The sequence below is a fragment of the Canis lupus genome, chromosome 13, assembly GCF_011100685.1.
Source record: "Canis lupus familiaris isolate Mischka breed German Shepherd chromosome 13, alternate assembly UU_Cfam_GSD_1.0, whole genome shotgun sequence".
NCBI lineage: Eukaryota > Metazoa > Chordata > Mammalia > Carnivora > Canidae > Canis > Canis lupus.
Window position 1 is genome coordinate 48485021 of NC_049234.1, and position 17137 is coordinate 48502157.

Here is a 17137-nt window from a genome sequence, read left to right on the forward strand (position 1 = left end):
TAGAAGAATATTGTTAAAGTGTCTATGCTACATAGAGCAATCTCTATACTCAATGCAATCCCTATCAAAATACCATCAGCTTATTTCACAGGGTTGGAACATACAATCCTAAAATTTGTATGAACCAGAAAAGACCCAAATAGCCAAAAGATTGTTGAAAAAGAAAGCCAAAATACCTGGGGTGAATAATGTTGTTTTTTGTTTTTTTTTTTTTTTTTTTTTTTTTTTTTTTTTTGTGCTGAAAGAACTTTATTCTGAAATCTTCCATTTAGTTGATTGATGCTGTTATGTAACATGATTAATTTTCATACAGAGGCTTACTACACCAACCTAAGGCATCATGGTAGTATCTTAAACATCTAATTACAAGCTTTAGAGGACAGTTAAAGAGGGTAGGATTTGGGGGGAGAATCAGAGAAGCAAATAAAACATCATTAAAGCAAACTTCTGAAACAAAGAAGGAACAGCATGTGGTAAACAGTCTAGACTCTAATCCTGTTTCTGCCACCAATGGATTGTGGGAATTTGAGTAAATTACTTGGTTTTACTGTGCCTTAGTCTACTCATGGAGGTAATAATAATATGTACTTTCTAGAACTCTGGTGATGAATAATGGAGATAATGTATATAAATTGTTTAGAATAATGTCAGCCAGGCACAATGAGATGCTAATGATCCTGCTACTAATAACCATAATGGCAGGTAACATTAAGCACTCACTATGTGCTTTCTAAGAGTTTTTTTTAATGTGTACCTGCCTCCTGCAAACTTACATGACTGGATATCAAAACTAAGAAACAGTGTTATAATATTTTGACATACTATTACAATTTCCAAAGGAATCTACTTCTCTTAGTCCAGTTGTAGAACTTATTTCAAAAACAAGGTTTATTAGATGCCATATTATAAACTTGTACTTACTATTATAGATTAAAATATGTAAAACAGGAACAAGTTTAAGTTTGATCTAGGATTCCTACTGGATTGGTTATAAAGTCAAATCTTCAAAAAAAAAAATCTTCCAGTATTTTTCAAAAATAAAAAAATGGTTACAAGTCTGCATTTTACCACCTTCTATTAATAATACTATTTACTTGACTAAAAGCAGTAATTATCACCAGAAATATTAAAATCTACTTACAGTGCTCATGACACTTTGCCAAATTTTCTAGGTCATCCACATGATAGTAATCATAGCCTGATGTTCCCAGAACTTCAAATGGCAAATATCCTATTATAGGTGGTGCCCTAAATTACATATAAAACAATCAGTATTAAAACTTTTTCCATAGTAAGAAATTCCTCAACTAGAAATCAGTTTGTGGGGGTTGCCTAGGTGGGTCAGTTGGCTGAGCATAAGACTCTTGGTTTCGGCTCTGGTCACAATCTCAGGGTGGTGGGATGGAGTCCTATGTCATTGGGCTCCACACTTTGTGGGGTGTCTGCTTGATATTCTTTCTCTCCCTCTCCTTCTACACAGACACCTCCCCCTCCTGGCTGTACACATGTGCACACTTTCTCTCTCTCTCTTAAACAAGTTAAATATCTATCTATCCATATATATATATCTATCTTGGGGTGTCTGGGTGGCTCAGTCAGTTAAGCACCTGCTTTCGGCCCAGGTCATGATTCCAGGGTCTGGGGATCAAGCAGGAGTTGGTCTCTCTGCTCAGCAGGGAGTCTGCTTTTCCCTCTCCCTCTGACAGCCCCACCCACTCCTTGTCTTTTCACTCACTCACTCGCTCTCTCTCAAACGAATAAATAATCTTTTAAAAATAAAAACTAAAAAAAAATCTTTAAAAAAAGAAATCAGTGTTAGCAGAATCTTTAGTTTTTGAAAAATGGATGATGGATTTGAACATTGGATTAGAAAAAGTTTGTCCTTGAAACCCATTAATTTCAAGTTATATGACTTTTAGCTTTTTACTGAATTTAAAATGAAATTACCTGTGATCTAGAAATAGGAACTTCCATTCTAAACTATGTCTAGATGTAAACTCTTCATTAGGTTCTTCAACAGTGCACATTTCCTACAAGAAAATTAATAATTAAAATTTAGAAGTACTGTTCTGTGCTCTTTGGAACAATCCTAAATATTGTTAGCTATGAAAGTCATCATTAGATAATTTTCCCCTAAATTATTTTTTAATCACATTTTAAATTTCTAGTATTAAAGACTGTGGCAGGGCGCCTGGGTGGCTCAGTTGGTTAAACATTTGCCTTCTGCAGGGGTCATGATCCCGGGGTCCTGGGATCGAGCCTCGCATCAGACTCCCTGCTCAAAGAGGAGTCTGCTTCTCCCTCTGCCTGTCACTCCCCCTGCTTGTGCTCTGTCAAAGAAAAAAAAAAAAAAAAAAAAAAGAATGTGGCAATAAACAGATGTAGACTTCTGGGGGAGTATTTCTCACTCAACATATTTCTCTATTCACTCACATGCCTTTAAAACCCTAATTTTAAATTCAGATCTCTCTCCTTAACTACAGTTCTGTATTTCTATCTGGATGTCTCCACGCATCACAAACTCAACATGTCCTAAAATGAACTAACTGCCTTACTCCTCATACTCACACAGTTTTGCATCTCATTACTGGAGGCATACCTGTGTTGTGCCATCAGTCTAGAAATCTGATAGTCACAACACACTCTCATTTTCTCCTTTTAAAAATCACCTTAATGGCTCTTAACAAACCCTTTCAATTTTACGTTCTAAATTGAAAAAAAGAAATGTTTGATGCCATCTATCTTCATGGTCTTACTATACTTGCCATCACTTACTTGCTAGACTTGCCATCACTGGCTCATATTATTGCCAATGCTTCTCCCCAGACAAGTCTCCTTGTTTTATAACTCATCTTCTTTTCTGGCCATAATTACCTTCTAATACTCAAGTATGATTATAACTTCTCTGCTTAAAACCTTTCATGATATTTCATTTGGTTAGGATAAAGTTTAAAATCTTTATCATGGAGAAACGATAATGAAACACTTTTCATTTCTGGACTCTGCTTGCTTTTCTAATCTCATCTCCTAATATCCCTACCCTCTCCACACACAGTAACCCTAGACCCTAGTCATACTCAGCAATGTATTCAAACCTTCTCTGTGTCCTTGAATGACCTTCTGTAGCACAATGTAGTGAATTAAGAGCTTGGGCTTTGAAAGAATGGGAATTAGAATCAATCTCAGTTCTGCCACTTATCAGCTGCAACTCTGAACAAGTAACATAACTTCCTCAAGTCTCAGATTCTTTATATATAAAATGAGGACCATACTAGCATCTTACAAAGTTGCTACAAGAGTTAAATAATACACATGAAGTATGCAGCACTCACCAAATGTTAGCCATTGCTATTAAATCCTAAGAACAGAACAAGCAGAGCAAGACTAGATTAAGATTCTCTAACTGCTATTTCAGCATTCTGTCCTAGAATATAGTATCTCCCTAAATTTAAAATCTTAGCGTGGCTTATTTCAAGCCACTTTCTAGGGGTTGAACTCTTTCATATTCCCACTCATTTAATCATCTACTTCTTGGGCCCCAGGAAACAAAATAAATTTAACTGAATTTTAAAACTGAAAAGGTAAATTATATCCAGTAAAAGGCCACTTTCATTTTTCAAAAGAGAATTTCAAAAGCAATCCTTAAAAATTACTTCGATTTTTGGCCTTTCCCCTTTAATGCGGATTGTGAACTATTCAAAAAGTACCCTGAAATTTTGTACAAAAGCAGGATGGTGGTGATACATAACCACTGGTTAACTGCAAGGAGATATATTTTTAAATTAGTTACAATTTAATGAGTGCCTTGATAACCCAAAATAAAGATGAAATGAGAGAAGGAGATAAACCATAAGAGATTCTTAACTCTAGGAAACAAACTGAGGGTTGCTGGAGGTGAAGTGAGTGGGGGAATGGGGTAACTGGGTGATGGGCATTAAGGAGGGCACTTGATGTAATGAACCCTGGGTGTTATATTCAAATGATGAATCACTAAACTCTACCTGCAAAACTAATAATACACTGTATGTTCATTAATTTTAAATTAAACAAAAGAAAAAAATTATCATGACCATGTATATTTAAGGAGTCATGATCACTACCACTTCAATGTAAGAAATTTCAGTTATTTTGGAAACAGCAAAGGTAGTTTTTATATTATGAAGTGGAATCCTCTTCAGAAAACAATCAGAAACATACCTTGATGAACTGAGGTGTAGCTAATCTCACAGTAGCTACAAAACAAACTCTATCATCGTAAGATGGCCTGTGTGTGCGTTGTATAGTTCCTTCAAAACCATTGTGTGCTGAAGTGGATACTAAAACAATAAGAAATAGATATCATCAGTTACTCCAGTAAAATCTAGTTTTTACTGATGTTCAAAACATCTGCATCTTTAAAAGCTTAAAAGAAATACCAAGTTAAAATTCACTATATTTTTAACTTACCACTGTTTAAGGATTTAAAATTTCCTATAAATTTCACATATTCATAGGTAGATGGCTCCTTTGGGTCTATTGTTCCTCGAAGCATATGACAACAGAATTCTAATTGATTTTTTGCTGAAATGAGAAAAAATGTGATATATTTGTGACTTATCATGATTATAAGATGATAAAATTTGTGTAAGTTTATAATCACTCTTTTCTCCACCATAAGTCTTCAATGACATTTTATTTAGTCCATAAAAGTATAATATCTTTAGAAGATGATGGAACCTTTTTTTTTTTTTTTTTTTAATTTTATTCATAGAGATGCAGAGAGAGAGAGAGGCAGAGACACAGGCAGAGGGAGAAGCAGGCTCCATGCAGAGAGCCTGACGTGGGACTCGATCCAGGGTCTCCAGATCATGACCCGGGCTGCAGGCGGCGCTAAACCGCTGCGCCACCGGGGCTGCCCTGGAACCTTGTTCTTAATAGAGAAGACAGATTTCCCGATATAAGCAACTGTTTCCCCACTTTTATCTGTCCTTCCTTCTCATTCCTCACTCATATCAAAGAAAGGTTTTGCTTCCCATTACAAAACTAATGCTTCTCTCTACCTTGAACAGTCTTTTCTACCTTCTCTAGGACACCACTGTCATTCATTCCTTTAGCATCCTTATCTTCTCTTCTTTGGCTCCTTACTTTCACTTTTAAATTTGTCCAGGTCTTTCCATCTTGAACAAAGCGTTTTTCATGCTATTCTTTTTAGATCATAGATCTTCCTTTTTATTATGTGCTCTAGTTTCCATGTGCTCTAGTTTTCCTCATGAAATTTGGTTTAAGTCCTTACATCTCTGAAGAAATTGCTCTTCTGAAGATCACCCACATTTATATTGTTAACTTCAATGATCTTTCCTCATTGTTTCTAAAATTGGTGATTTCAATGATCTTTCCTTGTTTCTACCTCTTTTAAAACTCATTAGGTCTTCATCCCCATAACACGAAACTTACTTTCCTACAATAATTGCATCTATAAACCCTCTGTCAATCTATTTTCAAACTATGGGCATTCACAAAAGTTCTATTTATCTTTATCTTCCACTATCTCTTATAAACTTATTGGCTTTGGTAAAATTTATTGTCTCCTAAATCTCTCTTCCTAATTCTAACATTTTATGTAAGACCAAGTCTCGTATCACTATTGCTTTAGGACATTTCTACTTGACTGTCCCACCAAGTAGCTTAAACTCAAAATATCTGGAAGTTAATTTATTCCTCTTTCTTCTAAACCAGCTGTTCTCCTTTGTCCTATGTATGTTATCTTCCCAGTTAGAAACCCTATCAATTTGGTCTCTTCTCCACCTATCCCATGTCCCCAAACTAATTTGTCACCAGGACCTGCTATTTATTTTACCAATGAAGCTCTCATTAGACATTTTTTCCAATATCCAGTAACACCAATTTAGTAGACAAATTACTCTGCATCCAGGTAACTGCAGAATGTATTCTTTAAGCTTCTACACCCTTGCTACTCAAATTCAATCTTGCCTACTACTCTTAGACTAATATTACCTTCATCATCATTCTAGCATTCAAGGACTAGTAATGCCTATTTCTGCTCACAGCATTTAATTCATACCCTTCTGTCATTACCATGAATGGTTTTATTATCAAACTCAACAGATTCAAAATCTAACTACTTTCTTCCTAAAACCTTCCCCACTGATGATCCCTAGCCACGTGGTTACCTGTGTCTAATAACAAGTTCTCTTGAGTTTATTTACTCAAACTCATATAGGCTTTCCTTTCCACTCTTACTTCTATTGCTGTTTTTTTTTTTTTTTAAGATTTTATTTATTTATTCATGAGAGAGAGAGAGGCACAGACACAGGCAGAGGGACAAGCAGGTTCCCTTTGGGGAGCCTGACATGGGACTCGATCCCGGGTCTCCAGGATTATGCCCTGGGCCGAAGGTGGCGCTAAACCGCTGAGCCATCCGGGCTTCCCTCTTTTGCTATTCTAAGCCTCCAGTCTGGTACTTTCAAAATTTTCCACCTGAGATATATATTTTCAGACCACTTTTTTACAAATCCCCTTTCACTGGCTCCTCGCTATATAAAGAGTAAAAATCAAATTCCTTAGGATGAACTATTAATATTAAGCTTTATTTCCTTCTCTGAACACAAATCATACCACTTGTACCACCCCACCTTCATTATGGCCCAAACGAACAGTTTGCAGAATCCTGAATTTTCTAATCAATTTCCCATTTTGTATCACATTTCTCCTCTGGCATGAATACTTTTTTTTGTATATCAACTGTTTAACTAGAGAATCAAGAAGTCATTTAATTAAAGCTTTTCTCTATCAAAAAGTACTGTTGGAAGCAGAAATCTAAGCACTATCTTTCTGCCAAAGACTTGCTTGCATTCAGTTCTCTAGCCAATTCTGCCCTTAGGAAGGTCTCTAAAGTAGACCTTTTCTCCTCTGTCCACCTACTGCTAGGTCCCAGAGTTCCAGCTTTCTTCTCTCTTTGCTCTATATATTTACTTCAAGCAATGCCATGCAATCCATGAAGTCAAACACTATTTATAGACCTATAACTGGCCTCTATAGCTGGCCTCTATAGTGATTAAACACTAAACTGTTTTATAACAATTTCAGATAAACAAGGTGTAATTTAGTGAAGAAAATGAGATATTCTGATCAAATTAGTCAAATGAACCTACAAGAGGTGTTTGATTATACCACAGTATTTTGTACTTCTTAAAGGTAAGAACTATTTTTCACATTCTTGGCAATTTTATGATACAGCACAAGTTCCAGGCACGTTAAATACATCCAATAAATGATAACTTAATTCTGTTTAGTTAATAAAGCAATTTCCCTTACTTAATAATATTCTGAAACAGGGAAGTTATTTTTTCCACAGTTTTGATGTTCAACTGATTAGTGATGAAAATGAGAATATTTCAATTTTTTCTCATTACATACAAAAAGATTTTTTAAAATTTATTACCAAGTTCTATTTTTGTGTAAAGTATACTTTTAAACTACTGTAACAAAAAAGATGAGATTTCAATATGCCCGGAGAGAGATTTCAGATTTTTAATAGTCATAATTCTATTTTTTATATATATACATATATACATATACATATATATATATATATATACACACACATACACACACACTTAAAAAGGATCTAATGTGGTATATGGAATAATGCTATGTGTTAATTTGGTTAGACATGTCTGTGCTAAAACTTACAAAAGTAAAGGAAAATGCAAACAAATACATTTAACTTTTTGCTTGATAGCTACTACTTACATTTTAAATATTCAGGGGTTAAGGAATCACTTTCCAGCAGATGAGTAGAGAGCATTTTATAAACTTCTGAATGTTCCCCTTCTGGGATAAAATTAAATATGCTTTGATCCACAAGATCAGACTGAAAAAGAAATTTTTAAAAAATAAAATAATTTTAGTGATTCAAGGTGTATTTATTTTAAAAGTGTATCATCATTCTTAAAATATCACATGAGCATATGGCTAACTTTCAAATATCCATAAAAAGTGACAATGCCATGTTATAGAGCACAACTCAAAAAACAATAGAAGGTGTAATGAAGGTTAACATGACCTCCATGCCTGATACTAGTGTCATCAGATCTTTGATCAATATGACTTTGAAAATCTGATACATTATTTCCAAAGATGAGTTTCACCAAATTTAATATATAACAGGATTCAGAAGGTTTATTAGAAAAAATCTTTGGCTATAAGAAACAGCCTTACAATATGTCTAAACCTCTCCTAAATTATGGTGGTGTACACTATACAAAGTACCAAAGCACTAGCCACTGCCTAAGTAAAGAGGAGGTTTGATTCTAGTGTTTATTATTTCAACTGTCTAATGTGTCCTTTCTTTTTTACCTCACTTTTTCCAGTCATATATCCTGTATCTTGTTGTCAAAAGTCCTGCTTTTAGATAACAAAAAAGGCAAGTAGTATTTTAAGCATTACAATTCTTGCTAAAAATATGGCTTTAACCATGATTTAGTAACCAACAATGATGTGCCATGGCTGTGGAATCAAAAATGATTAAGATAGTTCCTATACCTTAAAAAACTGACAAAGGGCTCCTGGGTAGCTCGGTTGGTTAAGTGTCTACCTTCGGCTCAGGTCATGATCCCAAGGTCCTGGGATCCAGCCCTATATCAGGCTCCCTGCTCAGCAGGGAGTTTGCTTCTCCCTCTCCCTTTGCCCTTTCCCCCTGACTCATGCACACACCCCCACATTCCCTCTCTCTCACATAAATATATAAAAATAATAATAATAAAAAAAAAACACCACTGACAAAACTTCAGTGACTTCACACCTCCTATCAAAGCTAGTCCACTCTACTTGGTTTTTCTACATTTTCAAACTGCCTCATGGAATCCTGGGGAGAGTGAAGTGGTATCTTAAGAACTATGGAGGAAGGGGTGAAGGGCAAGGGAAATGAAAGGACTTGTATAGGTTGGGCTAAGGGTCTATCCACTTACATTCAACCAAAGCACTTCCACTGTTTCTATTTTAAACCCTATAAAGATTTTGTTAAAAACAAAAGTAAAAAAAAAATAACAAAACAAAACCCTCAAACTACAATAAGAAACAAACATGGGGATTAGTGGGAGGTAAGGAAGGGCTGTTTTATTACTCTCCATACAAGCCATACATTCATATTCTTTTTCTTGTCTTTTCTCTAGCCCTCAACATTCACCCCATGAAGTAAATATCCCTCCCCCATCTTTCAACAGGTTTGTACCCTCTCAAAGATCAGCTCAAACTATTTCCTTCAAAAAACCATTCTCTTCTTGCCATTTGCAATGATGTAGATGGAACTAGAGAGTATTATGCTAATTGAAATAAGTCAGAGAAAGGCAAATACTATACGATTTCACTCATATGTGGAATTTAAGAAACAAAACAGATGGACATAGGGGAAGGGAAGGAAAAATAAAGTAAGATGAAAATTGAAAAGAAGGCAAACCATTAGAGATGCTGAACTTTAGGAAACAGTTGCTGGAGGGGAGGTAGGTGGGGGATGGGGTAACTGGGTGATGGGCATTAAGTAGAGTACTTGTAATGAGCATTGGGTGTTAAATGCAACTGATGAATCACTAAATTCTACCTCTGAAACTGATTTTTTTAAAAAATCATTCTTAACACCATAATCCACAGTAAAAATAATGGAATTCTTTTAGATTTATTACCCATATCATTCATTTTCCATAAAAATATTTGTTATATTTTAATGTCTATGCCCTGCTAACCCGTAGGTGAAAAAAAAAGGGCCTTATCTCGGGACACCTGGGTGGCTCAGTGGTTGAATGTCGGCCTTCAGCTCAGGGCATGATCCTGGGTCTGGGGATCGAGTCTCACATCAGATTCCCTGTGAGGAGCCTGCTTTTCCCTCTGCCTATGTCTCTGCCTCTCTCTGTGTGTCTGTCATGAATAAATAAATAAAATCTTGAAAAAAAAAAAAAAGAGGGGCCTTATCTCTTACACCTTCATCTTCTGCCCTTCAAATTAAGGCACATTAGCACTATGCTCTGCATATAACAGTTATTAGTACAGTAAAATATTTTGGTTTAAGGAATTATTTGATAAAGGCTTTGGAATAACCATATCAAAAATATATCTGTATTTTGAGATTTTTCTGAAAGTCTGAAAAACCTTAGTAATAATGAACTAAAAATTCAAGCATGATTAAGGACAAAAGCTAGAAAATTGCTTTTTATTGACAAAATAAAATATCAGTAATACAAGCATTGATACTAATATTAAAAATTAACAGAAAAATAAGACACCAATTTGAAAAACTGAAACTTTCATTTTGGAAAATAATCATTTTGGAAAGGATTATAGTTTTCTACTATTATTTATTCTTATCTACAATTTTTTTCTACTATTTCAGTAAATTATGATTGGAGCCACATTACCCCTGCTTTTCCATCTATAAACTTATAGGAAGTTTCATATTCACAGAGAAAATATGAATAATATACAGTGGTACGGTCACAAGTGATGCTTCCTCACCATTTTGCTTCCTCTGATACTTAATAATATGAAATGTCAGAGTCAGCAGGCAACTAATTAATGTGTCAAACTTTTCCTTGAACCACTACATTTAAAATCTCTAAATGAAGCTGATCATACTTGATGCTGGCAAACCATCCACTTAGTTCCCAAACACAATTCAAAGGAAAGAAAATAAAATGGTAGCTATATGGATCCTTCTATCTCCCTTAATCATTTTCATGAAGAAATATAAAACCTACTTATTATAATGTGACATAAATCAACAACCTATTTCTTTTCTTTTTCTTAAACTAGAAGTTTGTGCCTCTTAATCTCCTTCTCCTATTTCATCCATCCTCCCCTTCATCCATCTCCTTGGAGGTTACTAGTTTGTTCTGTGTATTTAACAGTCTGTTGAGTTTTTAAAATTCATTTGTTTTATTTTTCAGATTCCACATATAAGTGAAACTATTTGGTATTTATCTGACTTATTTCGCTTACTATAATACCCTCTAGATCCATTTATGTTTTTGCAAATGGCAAGATTTCATTCTTTTTTTATGGCTGAGTAGAATTCCAGTATATATATATATATATGTGTGTGTGTGTGTGTGTCTCTATCTAACACTTTCTTTATCCATTTATCTATTGATGAACACTTGGGATGCTTCCATAGCTTGGCTATTATAAATAATGCTGCAATAAACACAGGGGTACCTATATCTTTCTGAATTAATGTTTGTGTTTTCTTTGGGTAAATAACCAAGAGTGGAATTACTGGATCATACAGGCCTTTCTGTTCTTTTATAATACAGTAGGTCAATGTGACCATTTAGTAGAAACTATTCACTATTACCAATTTCTTTTTCTTTCAAGTAGACAACCAACAGTTAGATAATTGCTTTAGTTTGGAAATATAAACACAAGTTGCTTACAAGGGACTAAAAGCTCCTCTTTAAAAAAATGGCAAATGTGTGTTGGATACGACAACTGTGTTCCTTAGGTACAGGTATAAGGAACAACAATTCTAGCCCTATCAAGAAAGTTCTCAAAATCATTATATAACTATTCAAAAAAATTCTAAATTGTATTTTTGCATACTGTTTATACCAAAGTCTGTACTGATTTTATTAAAAAATACTTGTGTTTATATTTCCAAACTAACACCTTAAGGACAGCAGAAAAGGTCAGGAAAAGTATCTTAAAAGCAGCACTTTTACTCCTGGACTCTGTAACATGGTTAATCATCCCCGCTGATATTACATGTGATTACAAGTTTAATATGTTCTCTCTTAGGAACATATTTAAACTAGTGTGAGGAAATTAATCTTCACTTGTAAAGTGTTACCAATTTTAAGTTCCCAGTAAAGAGACCTGACTTTTTGTGTTGGCACTTTCACTAAATTCTTACATAATTAAGCCCAGTTTCTCTGGGTACGTGTCTGCTGATAACATAAAGGGAGACTGGGCTAAGGAGGTCTAAAATCCCTTCTGACACTAAGGTTGTATGATCCTATGACTTTGTCACAGAATGTCAGACCAAGAGGGGAAAAAAACCCAGTAAAATTCCTTCTGATTATTAGCCATAAGTAGGTTAAAATGTACCTAAATTAATTTCATAAGTATGAAGTTAAGAAAAATATTTTTTGTAGGACCTAAAGTATCAGTTTTATAATTTCATAGAATTAGAATTTAAAAATTTTAAGTCATATTGATCACTAAGATGGCAAATTTTAATTTCTCAACAGAATTAAATTATAAACAGTAAAGCCTAACTTGGGGATTTGCTAATGTTTCTTTCCTCTCAGGCAACAACAAAAATTCTATTTTAGAGAAAAAGGTTGCATATTAAAACAAAAAGAAATTATTTAAAACTATTTGTTAATATTTAATGACAACTAAAACTAGGAAAGCACATATTGTTTTCTCTTATTATGTTTAATCCTAAATAAGTATTTCATTTTCTCAAAAGATACTTGTGACAGTAATGTCAGTGATATGAGGGAAAGTATCCACAGTAACTGGAGAACAGCACTGTTTTAATAAAGGCTACTATTAAAGAAGAAGGAAATGAAATGGGTCTACTGGATCAGCAACAATCTCCTCTGCCCAAAAATTCACCTGCCAGTCTATAAGCTTTGGCTGACACAAACAACTAAAAATATCCAGAATATATGAGTAACAGAGGAAATTGGGTATGAAGCATATGGGAATTCTCTGTACTATATTCATTTTTCTGTAAATCTAAAAACAGTTCTAAAATTAAAAGTTAAAAAAAACAACAACAAAATAAAACAAGAGAGAATGTGAAGGCAAAGAGGGTTTTCATTGATGGGGAAAACATTAATGACCAGACACTTCAATCTCAACTAGCCCTGCTGGAGAATCTGGTCTTTTAAAGTATGGAGTCTGTTCTTTTGATAACCTATGAGGTAGAGAATAATCACTGGGAGGGAGATACTGCTCTTCATCTCTTGAAAGAGACCTTTACAGAAGTTTACTTTGTACTGTTAGAAATCTTCAAGAGATGGGCAATTTAAGAGTAATTTATAAGTAATTTCAGAATATTTATACTACAAGTTCTATCTTAGATAAAAACAATTACATTTTATTTTTTTAAACAATTACATTTCAAATAAAAACAGAATTGTAGCACAGCACCTAATATAGAGTGTGACACAGAGAAGATGTTCAATAAATATATGCTTGATAAAATAGCAGACATCAAAATATAACTCAGGTATTCACCATCCTAATCAAAATTATACAAAATGATTCTTTTCTAACTCTGTACTCTTTCAGTCATATTGAATACAAATTGAATATGGCCATTATTAAATTCTCAATTCAAGCACAGAGCACAAAAATTCTGTAACTCTTACTTTTAGTGTGTTATTCTAAGTTATTCTTTTGAGAAAATTATTTGAGTTCCTCTAGTGGGAATAAATATCTCTAGAAAATTAGTTATTCTCAAGATATTTCCAGTGGTTTAGCAACACTGTCACCAGGCTGATTAAAAAGGAAACACGCCATGATGATCAAAAAGGAAAATGATGAAAACAGCATTAGAATAAGGAGGGCAGAGGTTAGAATATAGTGGCATGGTTAGAGCTCTCATCCCCAGTCTAACCACTGTTCAACACTGCTCTAGAGGTCCTCTTCCTTGTGCTTTAGAACATTTAAAACAGGCATTAAATAAGAAAGACATCACAAGATACTTACTGGTAAATGTTCAAGTAATGAAGTTATACTCTCAGACACATATATTATGCTTCCATCTGTCATGATTGCTAAAAAAAAACCATCAAGAGCCTGAAATTAAACATAATGGTCAGTTAAGTGAAAAGAAAAAAAATATTTCACAGGATAGAAAAAAAAAATCCAATTAAAAGACAAAGGACTTAATGTGCACTTTCCAGAGTACTGCCAAATGCTAGCTTTTCCCTTTACAATACCTTATTACATATTTTTACGCATTTTTAAATGTTTCTGGAAAAAATCATCATACTATGGTCATATATGGGAGAACTGGCTTCTAAAACATAGATACTTAATGTTCTACCATTATTATATGTATATTATATGAAAATTGCCTTATCTGAAGATACTAGTATCTGAAGCACACATGATCAATGATAGATCTTTGACACACAAAAGAACACATTACCACCTTTTGGATATGTTAATAAAAAGATGTTTGATTGAAGCTTAAGGAGATATACTAGGGATAAAGTAAAAGGGAAATTAAGCTGAAAAAGTAGGCTAAGGTCAGATCATGAAAGGCCTTGAATACCAGGTCAAAGACATAAGGATTTTGTTCAAAAGTAGTCTAGAAGCAGTATGTACCTGGATTTAGAGGAAACAATTAAGATAGGAAAATCTCAGCGGCTTTTGGAAGAATCAGATAAGTTTAAGTTAATGAAAATCTGAATGACATTAGTAGCAGTAAGAACAGAGAAGGACTTGGGCAAGCATTGAGAAATGGGAAGTTAGAGTTCAGGAGAGAAGGTGGTACAGGGGATACAATACTTAATAATAAAGCAATCCTGTACTTTATGTTTTATAAAGTATTTTCACTTGAAAATCCCAGACACAGCTGAAGAAATGCAATCTGCAAAAGACAGAAACATGCCAAAGACAAATCCTTGGGGTAATTATCTATGCACAAGGATGAGGGGAAGGACAAGTGCCAGAGAAAATGACAGAGAACAGAGAAGATACTGTCGTCAAGGAAGAGGAAATGACAAGGTGAGTGAGCAGGAAGAGGGATAGTTCACTGTAAAATGAGATCCAACAGGATAAGGACTAAGAAAATGAGAAATGAATTTTGGTGACTTTCAAGAGTTGTGTTGGTAGTAAGGTGAATCAGACTATAAGGAGTTTAGAGACAAGTGGATAATCAGATCATTATAAACTACTCCTTTATGAACTTTAGAGGGAAGAAAGGCGAAAGAACAAATTCTGAGAGGACCAAGTATCAAGGAAAGTAACTGAAGTATATATACAGGCTCAAGGAGAGGAAGATCCAGTGAAAAATACTGAAGATATATAGTAGAAAAGATATACTGTAAGAGGAGTTCCTCTTTGCTTATCAAAACAGTTACCATGGGACACGTGGGTGACTCAGAGGTTGAGAGTCTGCCTTTGGCCCAGGGTGATCCTGGGATCCGGATTGAGTCCCACATCAGGCTCCCAGCAGGGAATCTGCTTCTGCCTCTGCCTGTGTCTCTGCCTCTTTCCCCCTGTCTCTCATGAATAAATAAAATCTTAAAAAAAAAGTTACCATGATAAATTCAAATTTCTTTGTAATTATAGGGCTCTCTCAAAGGATAGCAATTGCTCATAAGAACCATATATATCTTCTTCAATACTGTTATCTGTAAGCACCTAGCAGATGTGTGGGACACAGTGGATAAAAAAATACCTATAAAAAAATACCTATAGTATAAATGTATGGACCTGGGAGTTAGAGCAATCTCCCTCTACTTCTAAGTAACTGTTGAAGAATTGCTGACTCTATGGAAAAAGGCACCCTCCACTTCCCCTTACCTTCTACTGGGGGACAGATCTGGGTTTCAGAAAGAACTTATTTTGATAGATGTTTATCTTCTAGAATGGCTCAGAAAAACCCATTCTTGGCCAAGGGTGTGTGTGTGCACGCGTGTGTGTGTGTGTGGGTGTGTGAGAGAGAGAGAGAGAGAGAGAGAGAGAAACACCTGGTAATTTAAGAAATTTCAAGGGGTGCCTGGGTAGCTCAGTCTTGATGTCAGTTCAGGTCATGATCTCTGGGACAGGAGGTTGAGCCCTACATCAAGCTCTGCACTCAGTGGGGAGTCTGTGTGAGGTTCTCTCTCTTCCTCTTGCCCCCACCCCATGCACATGTGCTGGTTTTCTCTCTCTAAAGTAAATAAATAAATCTTAAAAAAAAAATTAATGAAATTATTTTTACAAAAACTCCTTACGATAATGCCAGTATTATTATTTCATAATGAATGGAGTCAAAACGTATTAAGAACATGCTTCATGTGAAGCTAGCTTGTGCTATCTTTGAAAGTAAATTAGTATTTACTATGGTGATCTGTATTTGCTCTTGGGATATTTGCTAGAAATTGATACGGCTCTCTTCTGTGAAGAGAATGAACTGAAATCAGAACTCTTAATGAAATAAGACCAATTCTAGAATCAGAGCCTGCCCTTTCATCTTCAACACAGGTAAAGCCTAGGCAGAGAAAAGCCTGAGCCAATATATCACAAAAGTTTTAACACAAGAAGGACCCAGGGCCCAGACTTCTTGTGAGTGGAGGGATGCAATTTCTGAGCACAATGGATGAGTACAGCAAAAGCTAAAGGGGTCTTGAAGAGGGCCTTAAGGAGGAAGATTAGAGAGACAGAACAGAAAGTAAGGCAGGGAAGGACACCCTACTCCCAAGACGGGAACTGGTGAAACTTAGTCCTTTCCCCAGTACTAGATGATGTAATAGAAAGAGTTCATTAGTTAAAACTGTCTTCAAAGATGATGACAGAGTAGGAGGACCCTAGGCTCAACCTTGTCCCACAAATACAATTAGTTAACTATCAAATCATCCTAAGTACCCCAGAAATTCATCTAAAGACTGGCACAGCAAACTCCATAACTAAACGTAGAGAAGACACCATAATGAAGAAGGTAGGAAGTGCTGAAGGGCAGTGAAAAAGATGGGCTGCTGCAGTAGGGAGAGAGCCCCAGTAGCAGAGACTGGCAAAAGACAGACCAGCACATAGGTGAATGCATGGGAAAAATAAATCCCCATAGCAACTGGCTTAGAAAGTGAGAGGGGCCAAATTTCATGAGTTCTGGCAACCAGCAGGGCTTAACACCTGATTAGCAGGTTTGGCTCAGGGAGAGTCCTAGGACATTGGGGAAAAAGGCAGGGCAAACAGCTTGGGGACACATAGTGTGGAAACAGTGACCTGATGAGCACCTGGGACACACAGTGGGGAGCTTATTTGTTCATTTCAGAGTGTGTCCCAGACAGCATTCACAGAAAGACCCCACCAGGAACATAGGACTGGCAGGCACCATCTTCTTCTCCCACCCCTCAGTCTAAGCACACAGCCACCTGTGGGAATCAGTGCAGCCCAACACTCGCTACCTAACTTGCTTACACCA

General features: G+C 35.3%; 1 protein-coding gene across 12 annotated transcripts in view; it reads right to left on the bottom strand.

The window, feature by feature from the left end:
• Positions 1-17137, bottom strand: part of CLOCK (clock circadian regulator) — a 141272-nt gene that overhangs the window by 37374 nt on the left and 86761 nt on the right. For 11 of the 12 annotated variants that reach the window (XM_038556140.1, XM_038556139.1, XM_038556130.1 and 8 more), the window contains 6 exons: positions 13711-13800; positions 7753-7873; positions 4447-4560; positions 4198-4316; positions 1948-2030; positions 1142-1248 (listed from right to left, as the gene is read on the bottom strand). In XM_038556140.1, the coding sequence (XP_038412068.1) occupies positions 1142-1248; positions 1948-2030; positions 4198-4316; positions 4447-4560; positions 7753-7873; positions 13711-13800 (634 nt within the window). The remainder of the gene's footprint in view (positions 1-1141; positions 1249-1947; positions 2031-4197; positions 4317-4446; positions 4561-7752; positions 7874-13710; positions 13801-17137) is intronic. The other variant, XM_038556141.1, reaches the window with a different exon arrangement.